Consider the following 19,444-nt stretch of genomic DNA (forward strand, 5'->3'; position numbering starts at 1 on the left):
TCCTCCAAAGGAAGCCAAGTGCAAAAGATCACTCATTTTACGTGGATCGCTACTGTTTTGCCCAGACCTAGAGAATGCACTACACCCTTGCGGACACAATTGAAGTATTTTCAATATGAACACCAGATCGAGTCCATAATGCACAGACAATGATTGTCAACATCACCGATTTCGGAAACATAATGTCAATAGACTTAAAGCTGGATAACAAAGTAACGTAAAAATCAAAGAAATTTGGATCCCTATAGAAGTTATTTCATTTATTTCTGAACTGAATGACACATAAGCGGCACTAGCAAAATCTAAATACACAAAAGAATGGAGAGGATACATATCAAACCAACTTGAGACAAATCCAAAACACTCATCCAAACACTAGAACAGATATTTAGTTCACTACTTAAAGCAAATCCCAATTAAATTTAGGATGTACTGAATTTACAGTGGTTGATGCAGTTGAAGATGTTGAAGGGGAGGCTTGCAAAATAGCCGGCCCGTTATCAAACGTCTCCCATTGTGTGGTTATGACGACTGCACCAGAACTAGAATGCCTTGATGGCTGCTGCTGCTGTTGTGGCTGCGTGTCTGTTGGCAAATGCCCAACAGAATGCCTTGCTTGCTGCTGTTGATTGGGTGAGGGTGTCTGCCCATTAGAATACCTCGGCTGTTGATGCTGGTGGATTGGCGATTGCTCCTTTGGAATTTGACTCCCATTGCTTGCAGGTATTGAGTTTTTTATCTTCATCACATCTAACGTCTCGACATACTTCTGCACTCTTCTCACCTTTAACATAATAATGAATGTCAAACTGATGCTCAAATTCTAAGAATGCACGGACATATAACCATGTTTGACATGTACAGATGTACTAGACACGGAGGCATTCAAACACACCCAAATATCCAAATGTTATGGACTTTTTTGTTAATTTTTCTCATTGGACACGTTATAAGGTTAGAATGCGATTATATAAAGCTGGGCAGCGATCAAAATTTCTATCTATTTAGTAACTAAGTTGTTTTTAAATTATCCAGGTCACTATTTCTGTTTGTTAGATCTAACTTATGTAGGAATGATAATTGCCCTTTTAGAAGAATTTGTAATACGCAATTTCTAGCCTCAATGTGTCCCAAGCGTGCCCGTGTTCTAATTTTGTAAAATTATGTGCCCATGTGGTGTTTGTGACATTGTGTCCGGTTCTCACGCTTTCTTATCTGAATTGAAAACTAAAATTCACGAAATAAAACACTACCTGCATTTTCCTCTGCAATTTCACATCCCCGTCAGTTGTTATTATCGCATCCAATTTAAGCAGTTCATTCATCAACAGCTCAATCAGATTCAACACATCCTTCTCGGCAACCTTCCCACCTTTAGAGATTACTGATTCAAGAGCCGACACCTACCCAATTCCAACAAACACTCAAAAATATTATTTACACAAACACAAACTCATCTAAGTTTGCTTAAGATAGTGACTTTTTACCCGCCCTGCGAGCCTATCAATTTCCAAGCTGATTTCTGATATCGATTTCGAAGCCTTCTCCATCTTAGCATTCTTTCTCATCTCAAGGTACCTTTTCTCCTGGCTAATCGGGTCCTCAAGTAGCACAATCTTTGATCTGTCCTTGACTCCAGAAATGTCGAGGAAGGCTTTTGAATCCCTTTCCTTTTTACGGAACAGCAGCTTCTGATCCTCGTGGTGTAGTCCCGTCGGCCCTGAAAGCATTTTCTTCAACTCCCCTGAAATCCCAAATGAATCAAACTTTGGTCAAACAATGATGTGCTCTATGAATAAAAGACTACACACAGTTGAGCATAGGAAGATAAAATCAAGAAATACGCCGGCGAAATTGTTTGTAGAAGATTATGCAAGTATAGCCTACTTCAGAAAATGAACTTGGGGACCATGTTGTCCCAACATAGATGTTGTTCCCATCCGGACCGTCCATATTCGGCAATACACAGTATGAATAGGAGTGATAGGGGGTAAACTTCTCCTCCCTATTAATACCGAACTACGAAGCTTCTTTTTTTGCCGGTACAGGATACAGAGTTGAACAGATTAAATAAAAATTGTTTGTAAAATATCCGACTTTTTTCCCCAACTAGGATAGTCTATTTTGCAACATTTGTAGAATCCGAATCCAAATGATAGGGTGAAAACTTGTCTAGCCAATACCCATCCATCATAGAGCTGAACAAGCAAATAAAAACAGAAAGATTTTCGTTCAAGATTTTATGAAGATACTCGCATTATTTAGGGTCAGTCTAGCCTGATTAGGCAACATTTACAGCGTCCGAAATTGAGAAGACTTCTCTTTGAAGAGCAACAATTAACTGCAAAATGAAAGGAGTCGTTTTCATACCGAAGGAGGATTGAGAGCTGATATTGACTTCGTGGTAGTTCGACCCGTACTTGACCCGAACTCGAATGGTGGGCGGTGGAACCCGGTTCTGATCCGAGTCCGTTCGCTTCTGGACCAGCATTCCTCCGGGCCTCAGCTCCCACTCCCCTTCTCCTCCGCCGCCGCCGCCTGAGCTCCCGTTCATCGGTGACAGCTCCGTAGTTTTAGTCTTCATCTGCATCATCTTTAATTTCTAGTTAGAGTCCGAATCTCCACTGGTCTAGTTCAGATCAAAGGTTTGACTTTTCTCTTCTTCTTCTTTGGAGAAACCAAAGATGCCCATTTCAGACAAACCCAGTTAGACCCATCTCCCCAGACCCCAGTTGTTCACTACACGAGTCAAATCCCAACAGCCACGCGTGTAGAGAGAGAAACTTGCTCTCCTCTCTGTCTCTCTCTCTCTCTCTCTCTCTCTCTCTCTCTCTCTCTGTGAACCAATGGGGTTCAAGTGGAAAAGGAAAAACAAAAACCCAACTGTGAGTCTTGGAAATCTTAATCCTTGTAGAACCGGCGAGGAGATGGCCGGACCGGAGTCGCCGACAGTCTGGAATTCCCGCGATAGAAAGCAGACTTTCTTGGGATGTTTCCTTTGTCAAATGGTAGATCTCTTTTCCAACGGTTAACCCCCCCCAATGTAGCAAATCAATTACTATACACTCCAAACGTAGGCCTATTTCTCCCCTATATCGCTCTTCTGGATGAAGAGAGAGAGAGAGAGAGAGAGAGAGAGAGAATATAAAAACAAATGGGAGGACAGCGAGCAGAGCAAATGAGTAACGAGCAGGGAAAACTAGATATAGATTTTCGTGATGTGGAGTTAATTTCTAATGGAATAAAAGGAAGCTACAAAAGCCACCAAGGCTTGGGGTTGAAGGTGTAAAACAGATACTCTAAGCTGAGAAAAAGTAAAATTAGGGAACTTTACAAATGGAAGACAGTAGCGTGGTGGACTAGCGAAGGGACCACGTACGCCTGTTGGTTGTCCCTTTTGTCTTTCTGGTGCGTTTTTTTTTGGAGAGTATAACTTTAGTTTCTTCGCAATTTAGCTTTTTATTCGTTGGAAACTAAATTCACTAAAGATGGAAAAACACTAACGGCCTGTTTGGAATTTGAGAGGAAAAAAAAAACTTTCAGAAAATTATGTGGGAAAATTAACTGTGTTTGATTCTTTGTTTTATTTTTATTTTTGTATTTTCTCTCAAACAAAATAAAAGAAAATATTTTTCCATCCCTTTTTTTTCCATTCCTACGGTTATGTTCATTTTCTTTCTTGTTTGAAACTTAATAAAAGAGGAGAATTTGAAAAGAAATTATGAATTTTCGCTTTCTCTTCTCTCCTACTTACATTTTCTTTCTTCCCTTTTCCTTTCCTCGACATTTGAAAAGAGCGTAATTCTTTGAGGAATTTCTTTCTACTTTTCTGAGTTTCGATATCAGCAATCAAATATTACAAGCTCGATATCGATAATTGAAATCTTTAGAAGTAAATGAGAATCAACATTTAATCACTGTTATTTTCTTACATTTTGAATGAACTTAGATAAAAATATAGCTTTTGATCATACATCTTATTCGCAATCATGGTATATTGATTGCAAGCTCAATTCTTAAAAATATATTTCTCTTGACACTCACAGAGAAGAGTATGTTTTTACTGACATTTTTCGAACTTACCTCAACATTGAAATCAAATTACCTAAAGTGTTGTGGCGGTAAGGGTGCGTTGGTAATTTCAGTGCCAGGTTGACCCAATCATTACACAGGAGTATAGTTATAAGTTTAATTCTGAAAGTCGGTCGTGGTGGAAAGTGGTTAGAGGGAGATTAGGGTCGATTTCCGGGCCAGCCCACCAGAAGGGGCTGGTGACGGAATATGCAGTCGGGGGGTCGGGTCGGGTCACATGATTGTGTCGCTAATGGTGACACGTCGTTTAAGTAGTTCAATGTACTATTATTGATTGGGTGGTCTACGGCACGAGAAGTTATTCCGTGGTCCTGCGCCACTGCGTATGATACAGTTTGCTCAGATTTCATCCTTTATAGTTTCTGATGCCAGACTCCTGCACTGTTCCATTATTACACCGTACAGTTAAAATTAGAGAAATATTTCACACAACCCAATTTGGCGAATTTTCTAGTTCAGTATTGAGTCTGTCTTTGACCAGATTGGGAAGGAGGTTAGTCGAGATGCGCGTAATCTGATATACTATGACCGTTTTACCTAAAAAATGTGAAAATGCACTCTCTTTTTTGATTTTTCTACGTGGCGTCCTAGTGAATCATTCTGATTACCGGCGTGGTGTGTCTTTGGTAGCGCACTAACGGCTAAAACTCTATGAATCAGGCGGTTGGCTACTGGACAAGAGCTCAATAGAGTGAGTTTTATGGGTTGTGTTTGTCATCTCTATTTAGATACCGAGGAAAAAAAATACTATTTAGAACAAGTCCGCTCATTTGCTATTTAGAATGTCAAAGCGATAATTTGACAAATTTTTGGCGTGATTCAAATCTACTCATTGTCGTTATTGATGGCATTTCTTTCCCAAATTTGCATCAACGACGACAGTTGTTTTAACACCAAGGGGAATTGCTCATTTGGGATTCTAAAGAGTTATTCGCGTCGTGATTAAAAAAATAAAATGAAAGGAAAAGAACAGAGACCGATGTTGCTTTTAATTATAATTTTATGCATCATAAGGTGTTTTTTTTTTTTGGCCACCGTAATAACGTTAATGAATTACTAATAATTAGTACGTTACAACAGCACGATGTTGCTCCATCAACTCCAACAAATATGAGATCTCTCCCATGGGGCAGTACTACTAAAAAATCCCCCTCCTGACCACTTGGGCTAGAGCCTCATAAAGGTTCCAGATTCCTTACGCGGGAAACAGTAATCCCAATCTTTTCACATCCACAAGTTTTGTCTTTTTGGGAATCCCAAAAAGAAATTCATGAATTTTGTTTTTATGGCCTAAAATTTCGTAAATATTTACTCCTAAATTTATTGATATCATACTCTTCTAATTTACCATGAGATAATCAATAATTTGAATTTGTTCAAAAATATTTTCCGGTAGGCGGTAGATGACAAAAGGAATTTCTAAATAAATTCAAATCATTTATTGCAATAATTGATTATCTAGATTAGACTATCTCTTCGGGTAACTGAGGATCCAATTCCTTTACAATTGTCGTAAGATTCTACCGCCAAAACTATTGGTCTCTCTCTCTCTCCTCATGTGTCGTTGTCTAGCACTTTCTCTCTCCTAGTAAACAAGTACAAATCCTCACTCTGAGCTAAAGCCAAGCCACCGACACTTTTAAAAGGCACGATTAACGCACAAATTGCACGTACTAGTCGTCATGCCAGGCGTACGAGATAAGCAAAACGCAAAGCATTGGACCGGCAGGGCGTTTACACTAATGATTAATTTACGTATAATAATTTTTTTGGTTTTGTCTTTGTTTAATTATTTTTTTACATTTATTAGTTTTACATCAAACTTTTATGTGATATGGGTGAGTAAAGGCGAAAAAAATAGAAAAATTATAAAAATTTAACTTTTAAGCAAGTATTTTAGAAAATATCCAAAGAAAAGCTCAAAATGTCAACATTTGAACTTTTTTATTGAATATTTTCTCAAAATACTTGTGTAAAAGTTAAAACATTTTACTTTTTCGATTCATCTCGTCATTACTCACCTGCATCACATAAAAGTTTGACGTAAAACTATCAAAAACAAAAACAAAAAATTTAAATAAAGACAAAATCAAAAAAATTGTGATGCATAAGTTAATAATTGGCGTGAACGGGGATAATCTGTTCAATTATTGGAAAAAAAATCAATTTGCCACATAAAAAATCATCTCAATGAGATAAGTGTAGGTGTTTGATCAAATTTTTAATTCAAAATATAGGATCCTATATTTTAAATAAAAAATTAAAAAATTAGATCAAACACTATACTTGTCCGATTGAGCTGATTTATTACTTAGATACTCCAAAAAATATTTTATAATCATTAAACGGTTCAAATGATCCTTGTGACCGATATAGTCGGATTGCAAGATTAGTGATTTCATTGGTTTTATGTGGTAATTTGACTTCCACCAAAAAATATTTTTCAAGTTAAAGTGTCATATTTAAAATTTATTATTTTAAGTTCAAATATTATAATTTGTTGACCTCTTTAGTTGCAACTTTTAGGGATTTTAAAGCATTCTTACTATTGCAAAAGGAAGGTTGGACATTTTAAAGAACCAAAACGAAGTCTGTCATTTTAGGTGATTGAACTGTGCCACGTTGGATTTGAAACCAAGCATATCCCCTTAGATTTACAAAAGTCTAGAATAACATTCAAAATTGAAAAAACACACACACATAAATGGGCGAGTTCACACATATTAATGTGTAAGTTTATGCGTTAGAGCGTGTACTTTGAATGTAATTGTTGATTTCTTGTCAGATTTTATGGCCAAATTAAGTGGCCATTGTGGGACATTGAAAAGTCTCTCTCTCTCTCGTGTGTTTTTCATATGGTGGAAAGTCGCCTCGTTAGAAATATTTTGCTTAAGTTTGGACTCTGAAAACGAAGACACAACCACCAAGATAGACACATCATGACAACGAAAATCCAACAGCAAAAGGGCTTTTCAATTACTATATACCGGCCCTTCTAGAGGTGGACTGTGGTGCCCCTTGGACCTTTCCTTCTAATCTACCCAAAGGATCTCTGCTCCGTATCATGTGGTACAGTGGAAGAAAGCCGGGTTCTCAAAGCTAAGCGTGAGACTCAGAATCCATCACATTTTGTCCACCATATAATGGAATTAATCATTCCCACTACCCGGCCATCACCATGCAGATCCGCAGATCGAGTAACTATTCACTAGTCTTTGAGGCACCGTCGTGCCACAACATTTCTCTTCACCATGTATACTTGAGGGGTCTATACAAGTAGTACGCAACGCAACCCTTGAGGCACCGTCTATGCAACCTCATAGAAATGTACGTTAACGAAAAAGCATTGCGGCACCGTGCCCCGAGAACAATGAATAATTATTCATGCAAGATGTAAATGCAAAGCGTCTAAATCAATTCGAGCCTCGCCTACTCGTACTTTCCTTTTCATTTTGTAGGTCCCATCCTTTAGATGCAGCTTCTTTTTCCCTTGCCGACCTGAAAATGAGAAAAAAAAAGTGCAGAGCAGTGCACAAAGGCACAAACCCATCAGGTAGCCTACTATAACTAATTTGACACTTGACCTATGAGAAATACTATGCACGTATCCTGAGTGAGGTTAAAGCATTCGCATCAAATTCTTTAAATTTTGGATCAACTTACACCTTAAAAATTCACTTTATTATTTTAGCTACCCATTTTTAAAATGTCTATTGTATCAAATTCTTTATTCTCACTCTCTACTCAATTAAATATTCATACTTTTATATTTCCTTTATTTATTCCCACATTGCTCTACTCAATTAATAGTTAAAAAGGTAAATAATGACTCTTTAAAATAAAAGAGTCACTGTAGCAAAGTTATTTATTTTGCAAAGTAAAGAAGAAGGAAGAGAGGCTGGTGCAGGGCATTTTTTGTCTATTTTCTCATTTTTGTTCTTTACTTTAGTTTAGAGAGTTGTTTAAAAAGTCACGTGCGGATGCTATTATCCCTGAGAAGTGAGTCTAAAGTGACCTCTAGTCATGACAAGGTTCACCATTTAAAACATGAAAAAATAAACTCGTTGCATTTTCGGCTTAATAATGGCATATATGCATATTTATTTATACGTTCGCCAAGCAAAAAAAATCTTTAATTCATACGTTCGTTGAAAGTTATAAATGACTAGATATTTGTCTTGTGTAGAACCCAATTAAGACTGAGTGAAATAGTCTAAGATGATCCAGTGCATGAAATTGCCGCTAGAATATTGTTGGCTTCTAGAGAGAGAATAATGTCGGGTGGAATCAATTTAACCCATTTTCTTGAACAACTCTTTCTGTGATTCGAACCCTCACCACCAAGAGCTGGACCAAGGTCACCAATTAGGTCATGGCAAGAGGTTGGGCAATATTCTACTAGTACACAATTAATTTGGTTTAGAACTACTACCAATTAAGAGGGTTGTTGAGACATACTCCACCTACCTAGCTACCTACCTACCTACTAGAGAATTAATCTGCTAAGTCAACAAATTAATTACCCCTCAATTAGTCCTAATTGCTAATGTCCAATGGTTTTCTTATCCTAAAAAAAGAACTGAGTCAATCCTCAAAGATTACTATAGACATAATCATACTGTGGCTGATGATCTGTCACGTATATGATTGCCTTTTTGTTTTACTAATCCAATGAGAACATTTACGATGTGAAGGCCCTCCATCCATAATGGATGGTGCTCTTAGCTCTAGTGTCCATTAAAATTTGGTTGGATGAAAGGTTGATGTTGATTATTCAGAAGGCTTGAATGGCTCCAGAATGGCAGGGGGTCCAAATCTAGCAATAATCTTTGGTCCATCAAACTCGACCTGTTCTTGACCCCCAAAAAAAAATAAACTTTGTTCTTTTGTTGGAGGGCCAGCATTTTCTTTTCCTTTTTCTTTCTTTCTCAGTGTGTGTGTTGGTTTAGTTTATCTTTTTTCGGCTTTGCTGGTCAGCAATTTTTTAGGGGTTTAGAGGTTTTCGGCAAAGATTTGAGTGCACTTAGCTTTAGAAAGCACAAAAAAGAAAATTAAAGTACTTCCAAAGGCTATTGAAGTTGTTTCCTGGTGTAACTGTTAGTTTGATTGAAGAATACAAATGTCCTATGATCGACAGGCATTCCATGTTCTTTAAACGCTTTAAAATGACAAAAACTAAAACTAAAATTGTCTGTTGGTCCGGATACTGCTTACTCTTGTCGCTGGTGCCAACCTGGCATTTGTTTTCCAAATCCAAAAACGAAGCATCAATGCTGTTACTTGGTAAGAAATTAAGCTGGACTATTGGGTGCTTAGATCCATAGAAACCTTGATCGAGCAGCCAATTTCACTGTGCATAAATGCCAGAGGGATGGAAGTGGTGGTTTGTTCAGTAGATACTTTGTGGGAGAAGACATAGGAATTGTTTTTGATTGTTTCCTTTTTCTATCTTTTCTTTCACTAGCTTCTGATAGCTATAACATGAAGCATAGAGTTCTATTCCCTCTACTTTATGTACTTCTAAAATGGTCTGTAACAACTCAGTTAATGTGTTGATAATTGATATTCATATTACTCTTCACTCTTCAGCTCAAAATCATTCTTTTTAGTTCTTGTTGGGTTCACTGGTCCAGCTGGATGTCTAATACAAGATCTGCCTTTCAAAAAACAAAAAAGGTGCCACAATTACTCTTCACCTCAAAATTATTTTTAGTTCTTTACGGGTTCATTTGTTTCGTGATTCTTAACCGAACTGGTAATTAGAATCCGTTGCAGGCAAAAGCAACAACAGTATCAACAAAATAAAATGTTATAAATGACCGGTCCTACAAGTAATTTTTTATGAGGTGACATAATATGAACTACACAATAGGTGCATATGGTACTATTTACTTGAGTTAATTGACTTAACTCAACTAAATTATTGTTACTAAATTTTCTGGTTTTTGTCCAATCGACAGAGAAATGCTTTGTGATTGTTGGAATGTGGTGAATGGTGAGGTGATGTTTGATTCCTTGTTGTATTTCAGAACTTATTTGGAAACAAACGTAGTAAAAATGGAGTGAATAGGGATGGAAATTGAAGACTAATAAAAGGGACTTTTATTGATTTCCAAGTAGAAGTACGGTTCTCTCTCTAGAATGGGAGCCTCTCTCTCTAGAATGGGAGTTTCTGCCCTAACAGTGGTCCGTTTTCTTTTTTCGCCATAGTCCACCTCCTTACCCTCTTCTCGCCGCCCCTTTCCCTCCTCTCCACCCTCACCTCTCCTTCTCCTCTCACCCCCCTCCACCCCTTCCTCTCATCTTATCTCTTCCCCCTCTCTTTCTTCTCCTTTCAGTTACCTCTGTTCTTTCCCTTCTTTCTCTATTTTCTGGTTCTATGGCTGAGTTTGATATCTTGGACCTCGAAGAGGGGTCCGATGATTCAGGAGTTCCAAATAATCTGTGCTTGGTTGGCAAAGTATTACAGGCAAAAACCCTAAATGCCTCTGTCATCACCAACATTCTCACGGCGGCTTGGAAAACCAGAGCTCCATTTCATGTAAGCGACTGGAACAACAACATCTTTCTTTTCCAGTTCGAGGATCCTGAGGATAAGCGCTTGGTCGCGCAAGATGGGCCGTGGTCCGTGATGAATAGTCTCCTGGTGCTCCGACCACTGGAAAAAGATATGGTGGTCTCAGAAATCCAGTTCCAGCTCTGTTCCTTTTGGGTACAGATTCATGGGTTACCAGTGGAAAAAATGCGTAGGGCCAACGCTGAGATCATTGGTAGGAGATTTGGGAAGCTGATAGCCATTGAAGCAGCCCCGAATACTATGCTTTTGTCTCGCAGCTTCCTTCGTGTGAAGGTTGAAGTCAATATCTCTCAACCGTTACCAAAGGGTTTCTGGCTTAAGGGAAAATCGGGGAAAGATTTATGGATTTCCTATATTTATGAAAGGCTTCCAGATTTCTGCTATGCGTGTGGCCGAATTGGACATGATAATAGGGGCTGTCGTTTTACCCCAAGAGGTGCCGAGGGCCAGTCTGGGTATGGCCCTGAGCTGAGAACTGGAAGAGCTAGGAAAATAGCTGTTCCGATCGAAGAAATCGTCTCCCCGGAGGAGGAAACTGAGGATAGGGCTAGAAATCCCCGCGCACGGCGGTCGGAGTTACAGCTGGAGGATGATTCCGGTGTGAGCGGGAATGGTACGATGGTAGAGCGCGTGGTAACCAACAGTGATGTCCTTCTTGGGACAAATGTCAACATTCCAAGGGATCCAGGTACTAAATTCCACAATAGCCCATCTAATAGTGCCCAAGGTATATCTGATTTTGTCTCGTCTGACTTTGGCGTTTCCTTATCTGGTAACGGGTCGGATCATCTCATTAAGCCCAGTCCTTCTACCACCCTGTGGAAGCCCGGACTAAATGCTTACCCAATCATAAACACCCCAATTAGCCCAACTGATAGCCCTGTTAACCCTGAGAGCCCAACCTACTTTGTAACCGAACCACCCGATAGCCCAAAAAACCTTTATCCCAATTCTGAACTTAACCCCACCCCTTTCAACCTATCTCAACCTTTACCCATGGCCAAAACCTTTACTTTGAACTCCCCCAAAATCAATCTCAAACCAGATAAACCAACATCCCCCAAAAACCTTGACGTTACCCTAGCCACTGTTTTCAAAACCCTAAACCTCAAAAGGAAAGCCCATGATGATTTGCAGGAGATAAGGAACTCAAAAATTCTTCGTCTTTGCTCACCTAATCCCCTTACCCTCTCGGATTCTGCCCCTAAATCACCTATCCGCCCAATCCGAAAACCTTCCAAATCTACCCGTTACCTTAAATCTGCTAAAAAGGGGAATGGTTTCCGTAATGATAATTCTTTGCTTGATGATGGTTTGGTGGAGATACCAATCCAGCAAGATCAGGATAGCTATGGTGATGCTGAATCATTGTCTCCCGTGGTTCCTTCGGAAAAAGTTGAGAATATTATTCAGTTAAACGGAAAGGGGCTTGTGGCTGGCCCGAAACAGCCACCTCCTCAATGCTGATCCTAACCTGGAACTGTCAAGGAATTGGGCGTACCGTGACAAGCCAGGCTTTGGGTGATCTAGTGCACAGAAATCGCCCCTCCATCGTGTTTCTGATGGAGACAAAAAATAATAAGGTCAAGCTTGAGACCATCCGCCGTAAATTAGGTTTTACTAATAGTAGTTATGTTGATCCTGAGGGCTTGGCTGGAGGCTTAGCTTTGTGGTGGAATGTGGAGGTTGAGATTACAGTAGAGGAGGCAAATAAGAATTTCATGCACGTGATTGTTTCTGATAAAGCTGTCCCTTCGTGTTGGGCGTCAACCTTTGTTTATGGTTGCCCATCAAGGGGGGGTAGACAGGAGGTTTGGGATAGTATCAAGTTTTTTGCCCGTTCGGAAGTGCTACCGCGTTTATGTATGGGAGATTTCAATCAAGTTCTGAGTGTGGGTGACAAGATTGGGGGCCATCTGCCCAGTCAGAATGCTTTACAGTCCTTTCATGAGATGATCAGTGATTGTGGTCTAGTAGACTTGGAATTCAAGGGCCCAAAGTTTACCTGGAGGAATAATCGTGAGGAGGATAGTTTCATTATGGAGAGGATCGACATGGCGTTCGCCGATTCTAAGTGGAGAGAACTCCATGAACATGCTATGGTTTTTGTTGAAGCTGCTGTGGGTTCAGATCACAACCCCCTTATTTTGAATACTGAAGTTCCTTTGACTAAAGTGGGCAAACCCTTTAGGTTTGAGTCCTTTTGGGTGACAGATGCTGAATGTTTGTCAGTAGTTACAGATGCTTGGAACAAGCAACAGGTTGGCCCTCCTATGCAAAAAGTTTGCAAAAAATTGAGAGCGTGTAAAGAGGGCCTTAAGGATTGGAGTCGAAGGAAATTTGGGGTGCTTAAGCTCAGGATTGAGGCCACTAAAGAACAGCTACTAGTAGTACAGAAGAAGCTTGAACAGGGTTTCAACCATGAATTGGTAGCTGAGGAAAGAGGTCTTGCTTGTTGCTTAAAGGACTTGTGGCAAAAAGAGGCCATGTATTGGCACCAGCGCTCCAGGATTAAGTGGCTTCAAATGGGGGATAGAAACTCTCGTTTTTTTCACCTCTCAACGATCCAAAGACGTCAACGTAACCAAATTCTGAAGCTTAAGGATAAAGAGGGCAATTGGAAATCAGAGCCTAAAGAAGTCGCTGGAATCATAAAGCTGCACTTTCAAGAGTTATATGAAGGCCCTAGGGATAGGGAGTATGAGGATCTTATCAGCCTTATTGACCCCATTATATCTCCAGAATGTAATGCCAGCCTTGTGAGGAATGTTACTAAGGAGGAGGTGAAAATGGCAGTGTTCCAAATGGGGCCGCTTAAGGCCCCTGGATCAGATGGTTTTCCAGGCCTTTTTTATCAAAATTACTGGGAAACAGTGGGGGATGAAGTGTTCCAAGCTGTTCAACGTTTCTTCCAAGAGGGTGTTCTTTTGAAAGAGGTTAGCCAAACTAATGTCACTCTCATCCCTAAGGTCCCAAATCCTGAGTCTATGAACCAGCTCCGACCTATCAGCTTATGCCGCTTCATTTATAAGGTTGTTTCTAAGGTGTTAACGAACAGACTTCAGCCTTTTATCTCTGGAATTATTTCGGAGCAGCAATCGGCTTTCATACATGGGAGACAGATTCAAGACAACATTATAGTGGCTCATGAAGTTTTTCATTTCCTAAAACATAAGAAGAGTGGTAAAAAGGCCTCGGTGGCAGTGAAGTTGGACCTTAATAAGGCTTATGATAGGGTGTGTTGGGACTTTCTATTCAGAGTAATGGAAAAGATGGGTTTCGATGGGAGATGGATTGAATGGGTAAAACAGTGTGTATGCTCAGTAAAATACTCTATCACAGTGAATGGAGGTCAGGTTTGTAGTGTTTCTCCTTGTAGGGGGCTTCGCCAAGGTGATCCGTTGTCACCTTATTTGTTTCTGATAGTTGCTGACGTGTTCTCAATCCTTATGCAAAAAGCGGTGGCGAACAAATCCATTGGTGGGATTCGTATGAAAAAAAGAGGCCTAGTGGTGTCCCATCTTTTATTTGCAGATGACTCACTTGTCTTCCTTGATGCAGCCCCTCAATCTTGTTTAAATTTCATGGACCTTGTCGCTTGCTTTAGTGAGGCTTCTGGCTTGTCTTTGAATATTCAGAAATCAAGCCTTTTTTTCTCTCCAAATACTGAAGTCAGCCTCAAAGAAGAGATTAAGGGGATTTTGGGCATGGAAGAGATGAAGGAGGCAGTGCAATATTTGGGGCTCCCAGCGTTTTGGGGAAGGTCAAAGAAGAAGGCTTTGGGTTACCTCAGAGATAAAATCATGCGTAAAGCACAAGGATGGGGAAATGATCAGCTCAACCATGCTGGAAAAGAAGTGATTATCAAGTCAGTCTTTCAGCCTATTCCTATGTATACTTTTATGTGTTTCAAAGTGCCTAGCTCCCTCTGTGCTTGCTTGGATTCTATGACTTGTAATTTCTGGTGGGGCAAAGGGGTAAGTGGAAGGAAAATCCATTGGGGAGCATGGCATAAGCTTTCTTCTCCAAAATATATGGGAGGGATGGGCTTTAAGGATTTTGAGTCATTTAATATAGCCCTTCTCGCTAAACAATTCTGGCGTATGATGAACAACCCAAATGCCCTATGGGTTAAGGTGCTTAAGAGCTTGTATTTCCCCAAGAATTCTTGTATGGAGGCTGAAAGGGGGTCACGGCCTTCGTGGATTTGGAGTAGCCTGCTTGAAGGGAGGAAACTTATTCAGGAAGGGACCCAGTGGAATGTGGGAAATGGGGAATTGATTCGGTTCTGGGAAGACAAATGGATTCCAGATATTCTTGGAGGAGTAGTTACTAAACCGGTTGGCATTCTTGTTGATGAGGTGAAGGTATTAGAGTTCATTAATCCTACAACAAAAGTTTGGGATAGGGGAAAGCTTGAAGCTTGCATCCCTATGGAGGAAGTGCAGAAAATTTGTAACATTCCTATCAGTTTAGTCGGGGCCCAAGACAAGCTTATTTGGCGGCACACTAGCTCCGGGAAGTACACGGTGAAGTCAGGCTATACTCAGAAGGTTTCCAAATCTATGAAATGTAATCCAGCCACTCCTTCTTGCTCTTTTACTCCCTCAAAGTCTATGTGGAATCGTTTGTGGAAGGTGAAAGCTATGCCCAAAGTTCGTATGTTTGTTTGGAAAGCGGTGAAAAATTGGGTCTCTTGTCGGGCAAACCTCTTTCGTAGAAAATGCGCTTCATCCCCTCAGTGCCCAATTTGTAAAAGTGCAAGCGAGACTATCGAGCATGTGCTGTTTCATTGTCAGTGGAGTAGGGCAGTGTGGTTTGGCAGCGGTAAGTCGTTTTGGTCCCATTACCAGGAGGTTGTGTCGGTGGATAAATGGTTAGAAGATCTGTTATGTGGAAACCTCGCTAAGGAAACTACAGACGAGAATGTGGGTGCCATCTTTCAGTTGTGCTGGGAAATTTGGAAGGCTAGAAACAACTTTGTCTTTAATGGAAAATTCCCAAAACCTGAAGACGTAATCGAGCAAGCTAGAAGAACCAACTCAGATTATCTACAAGCAGTTTTTGAAGGATCTGTTCATGGCGTTCCTACACCTGTTCGAGAGTCTCGGTGGAAATCTCCCCCTCCGGGAGTGGTAAAATTCAATATAGATGGAGCGTTTAAATCCTCTTGCAGCTTGGCTGCCTTTGGCATTATTGCTAGAGTTAATGGTGGATCAGCTCTTCTGTGGCGGTGTGGTCGTGTGTCGGTTTCTTCTGCTTTGGCTATCGAAGCGTGGGCCTTAAGGATTGCTTGTATTGTGGCCATGGAACAGGATTTCACAGAGGTCATCTTTGAATCTGATTGTCAGAACTTAATTAACTCGATTTGCGACTCCGGGATGCAGTGTTCATGGGAGATCGAGGCAATTGTTAATGATATTAGGGAGTGGGCTATTTCTAAAAAGTGGTCCTTTGTTTGGTGTGGTAGGAAGTGTAACAGTGTTGCGCACTGGATTGCTTCTCATTGTAGGGAGAGGAATCTTTTGAGTCCTTCGGGTTGTATTCCGCCCTCTTTAGTTTCTGTTTTGTCCAAGGATGTCTCTTGAGCTGGGTTTTTTGGAATACAATGACATTTTCAAAAAAAAAAAAAAAAAAAAAGTAGAAGTACAAAATCGACAAGGTATAACCTAATCGACGTAGTACAATTTGCTAAAAGTTATTCCTACTCCTAGAAAAGAAAAGATATTAGCTTGTTGGCGATTTGAGTGTGTGATTAAAACTGCCTCTATCTCTTGCTTAAATAGGCATTCCTTAATTTTGAATTTAAATCTTTCCCTCCATTTCAAAGTGGCGATTTTCCTTCTCTTTATTCCTTTGCGAATAACTTCCACGAAGGAACATGCAAATAACTTCCACATACACGTTGCGTTGCATAACTGCTCCTTTGATCATGGGACAACTAGAAATACCATCTTCTGCCACCTGTAACTCGATCGACAAAGGAAAACATGCTAATTAATCAATTGACAGAGGAGACAAGTTTCATGTTAGTCATTGACAGTTAAATAATTTCGAAAAGTCTTATTATGGCTTTCTCATAATTAATTGGATTATTATCCAAAAGTATCTTGTATTTTCCAATAATACCCTTTTATTGTACCACGTGTCACTCAATCGACAGGAGCAAACGGGTACACACCATTATATTGGGGCATTGAAATTATGGTTTCTACTTTTTCTCCTGGCCTACCCACCAGCATTGGAGGACCATGGGGCCAAAAACGCTGCACACCAAGTGGTTCTAGCACGGTGCCGTATTGGCCATTCGCATCTTTAAATGCTGATAGATATAATCTTGTCCCTGTGCTGAAGTTGGTTTCATTGGACCCATTCCAAAGCTGGATCCAGTCTGGAAGATTTGGTAGAGTCTGAACTGAACCGAGTCTGAACTTGGGTTCGGAAATCGACTGCACTTTCGCCTGATTTCTCTTCCTCTCTATGCATCAGCAACCATGTTCTAGTGGTCCTCCCATAGGCTATAAGCCCCCTTGTATTTGCTCTACATTTTCAGGGGAAAATAAGAGAGCATAGAATATGGAAAGATCCAGCTTTTCTCTGCAGGATATGAAGAAATCTTTAAGCCTTGGAATTTAGTATTTTGTTAGACTATTTCGATGCGCAGCCCATTTTTTCAAAACCATTTCTGTTGAAAGATGAATCAGATATAAAGATGACTTTTTGTTACTCTGTTATGTAAAATAGGACTAAGATGTGGTGGAGAAGGTCCCTGGAGCAACACGTGACAATACTCCATGAACAATTAACAATCTTCATGTCTGAACACCTTCAATAGTGCCCACTCGACTATGTGGGGCTAATCCCTAAATATAGGAGACAGCATGATCATGTGGCTTTTAAGAGAGTTGAACAATGCATATGATATAAGGGTTTGCTTTCTTCTAATGTTTCAAGTTCGAAACCTTCTAGGTGCTATCAACTCTTATGTAGTCAGTCCATGTTTTAATCGGACTCCTCATTAGTAAACGGTGGGATTGGTCTTCCAATATTAGTCGAGATATGCGTAAACTAACCTGGACGCCTAAGTATCATTAAAAAAAAAAAAAGTGGTAGAGCAAATATTAAGGTTTTAGGAAAAGATCGATAGAGTAACATTTCCAGAGCTTTGTTCATGCAGCCTCTCATCCATTATACTTTTCTGGCCTGGAAGAGGTGGGTTTGTTGGGCCTATAAATCCTTCCAGGCCCTAGATTAGTAGAGAGCCCAAGAAGCCCATTTTGAAAGCTGTAAGCTGCAATGCTTTTCCGAGATTTAGGTGGTTTGGGCCTTCGGAAAATAAAATGCAAAAAAATTCTAAGTTTTTTCTTTTGGGAAAGAGGAAAAGACTGAGTGCTTATATCTCCATATTTCATGGTCCTATTTTGCAAGGAAAATAAAAAAAAACACAATCAAGAGAACTCAAATAATTGTTATTCCCTTCACAGACGGCTCTAATTTCTTTAATTTCTGCTCCCTTTTTTTTTTTTTTGAACAACAGACAATCTCATGCTCATATTAAACAAAAAACTGCCAGAGGCTACAAATGCCCAAATCCCTGAGCTCTCCATTGGGTACCAAAACCACAATATTCAGGGTTATCTATGTGGGTTGGGTAGGTACTCACCAAGTACACGAAAAGAATTGGCTATTTCCGTATGCGATTCATGGTCCCAATGGCCCATACATATGGACATAATGCACCGCAGCCCAGTCGTTTAACCCATGCATTGCCAGTATGAACATTCATAAACATCAAGAAACAGTTGTAGAAGGTTCCTCCTAATTTAATAATGGCTAAATGGCTATCATTGATGTTGCCAACTTCACTTTAATAATTCTGGTATTACCTTTTTCAATCTGCGGATCAAAAAAAAAAAACAAAAACCTTTTTAAATCAATACTTAAAGATTAAGGTTTTAAGCACCCACAGAAATGAAAATGAAAATGTCATTTTCTTTCAATCATGCTGAGAATTGTGAATTTCTTTAGTTATTCCCTTCGTGTTAAATTGCTTTACGGAAAATTCAACTTTTTAGAGGGACATTTAATTTTTTGCATTTTTCTTTCAAAAGTTTGATCAACTATATAACCTTACCAATTTAGTTCTGTTTTTAATTATAATGAAGGGTAGTTTGGAGAAATGTACACTTTCTAACTTTTAAAAGAGAATAAAGCATTTCGAACATCCCAATATAGATAGCTGAAGAAACAATATTGGACCCGATGTAATAGAATATATATTCAACTCAACCAGTTGATTCTAATTAAAATAAAATGAATATAAATGGGCAAAACCACATTGGGGCCAGCTAGGACCAACCCAAGTTTTAACATATTCTATAAGTATTTGATGTACTTTTGACTGTTGTTGATATATATAACTAATACAGTATATTGGTTGCTAATTTAATTAGTCACAAAATTAAGTAATTGTACATTGTCATTTAGAAGTTTTTTTTTTTCAACTTTTTACAGAAAACAAATAAGAACATGGGTGTTTTATTACTAGACTAGAGAAAGAACCATATGATTTATTGCTGCATTGGATCAAAGTAATCTCAGTATAAAATACATTATAATACCAAAGTTGTGTGTGTGTGTGTGTTTGTTAGATCTGTCCTCTTTTCATACTAGATCTTGTTTCTGCCCTTGAGAATATTATCTTTCAGCACAAGCTTTTAGTATTCGCTTTTTATCTTAGAGTGTGAAGCCGTGATTCGCCGAGAATAAATATTT

At 39.5% G+C, this 19,444-nt stretch overlaps 1 protein-coding gene across 1 annotated transcript; it reads right to left on the reverse strand.

Moving 5' to 3' along the window:
- Positions 1–233: 233 nt before the first annotated feature.
- Positions 234–3,244, reverse strand: LOC131300996 (BAG family molecular chaperone regulator 2-like). Its single transcript, XM_058327086.1, has 4 exons — positions 2,371–3,244; positions 1,488–1,744; positions 1,254–1,403; positions 234–784 (listed from the first exon to the last, which is right to left on the reverse strand). Exons 1-4 carry the CDS (start codon positions 2,591–2,593, stop codon positions 401–403), a joined length of 1,014 nt encoding a protein of 337 aa, XP_058183069.1. The 5' UTR covers positions 2,594–3,244; the 3' UTR covers positions 234–400.
- Between the last annotated feature and the right edge of the window lie 16,200 nt (positions 3,245–19,444).

Source organism: Rhododendron vialii, chromosome 9a, assembly GCF_030253575.1.
Source record: "Rhododendron vialii isolate Sample 1 chromosome 9a, ASM3025357v1".
NCBI lineage: Eukaryota > Viridiplantae > Streptophyta > Magnoliopsida > Ericales > Ericaceae > Rhododendron > Rhododendron vialii.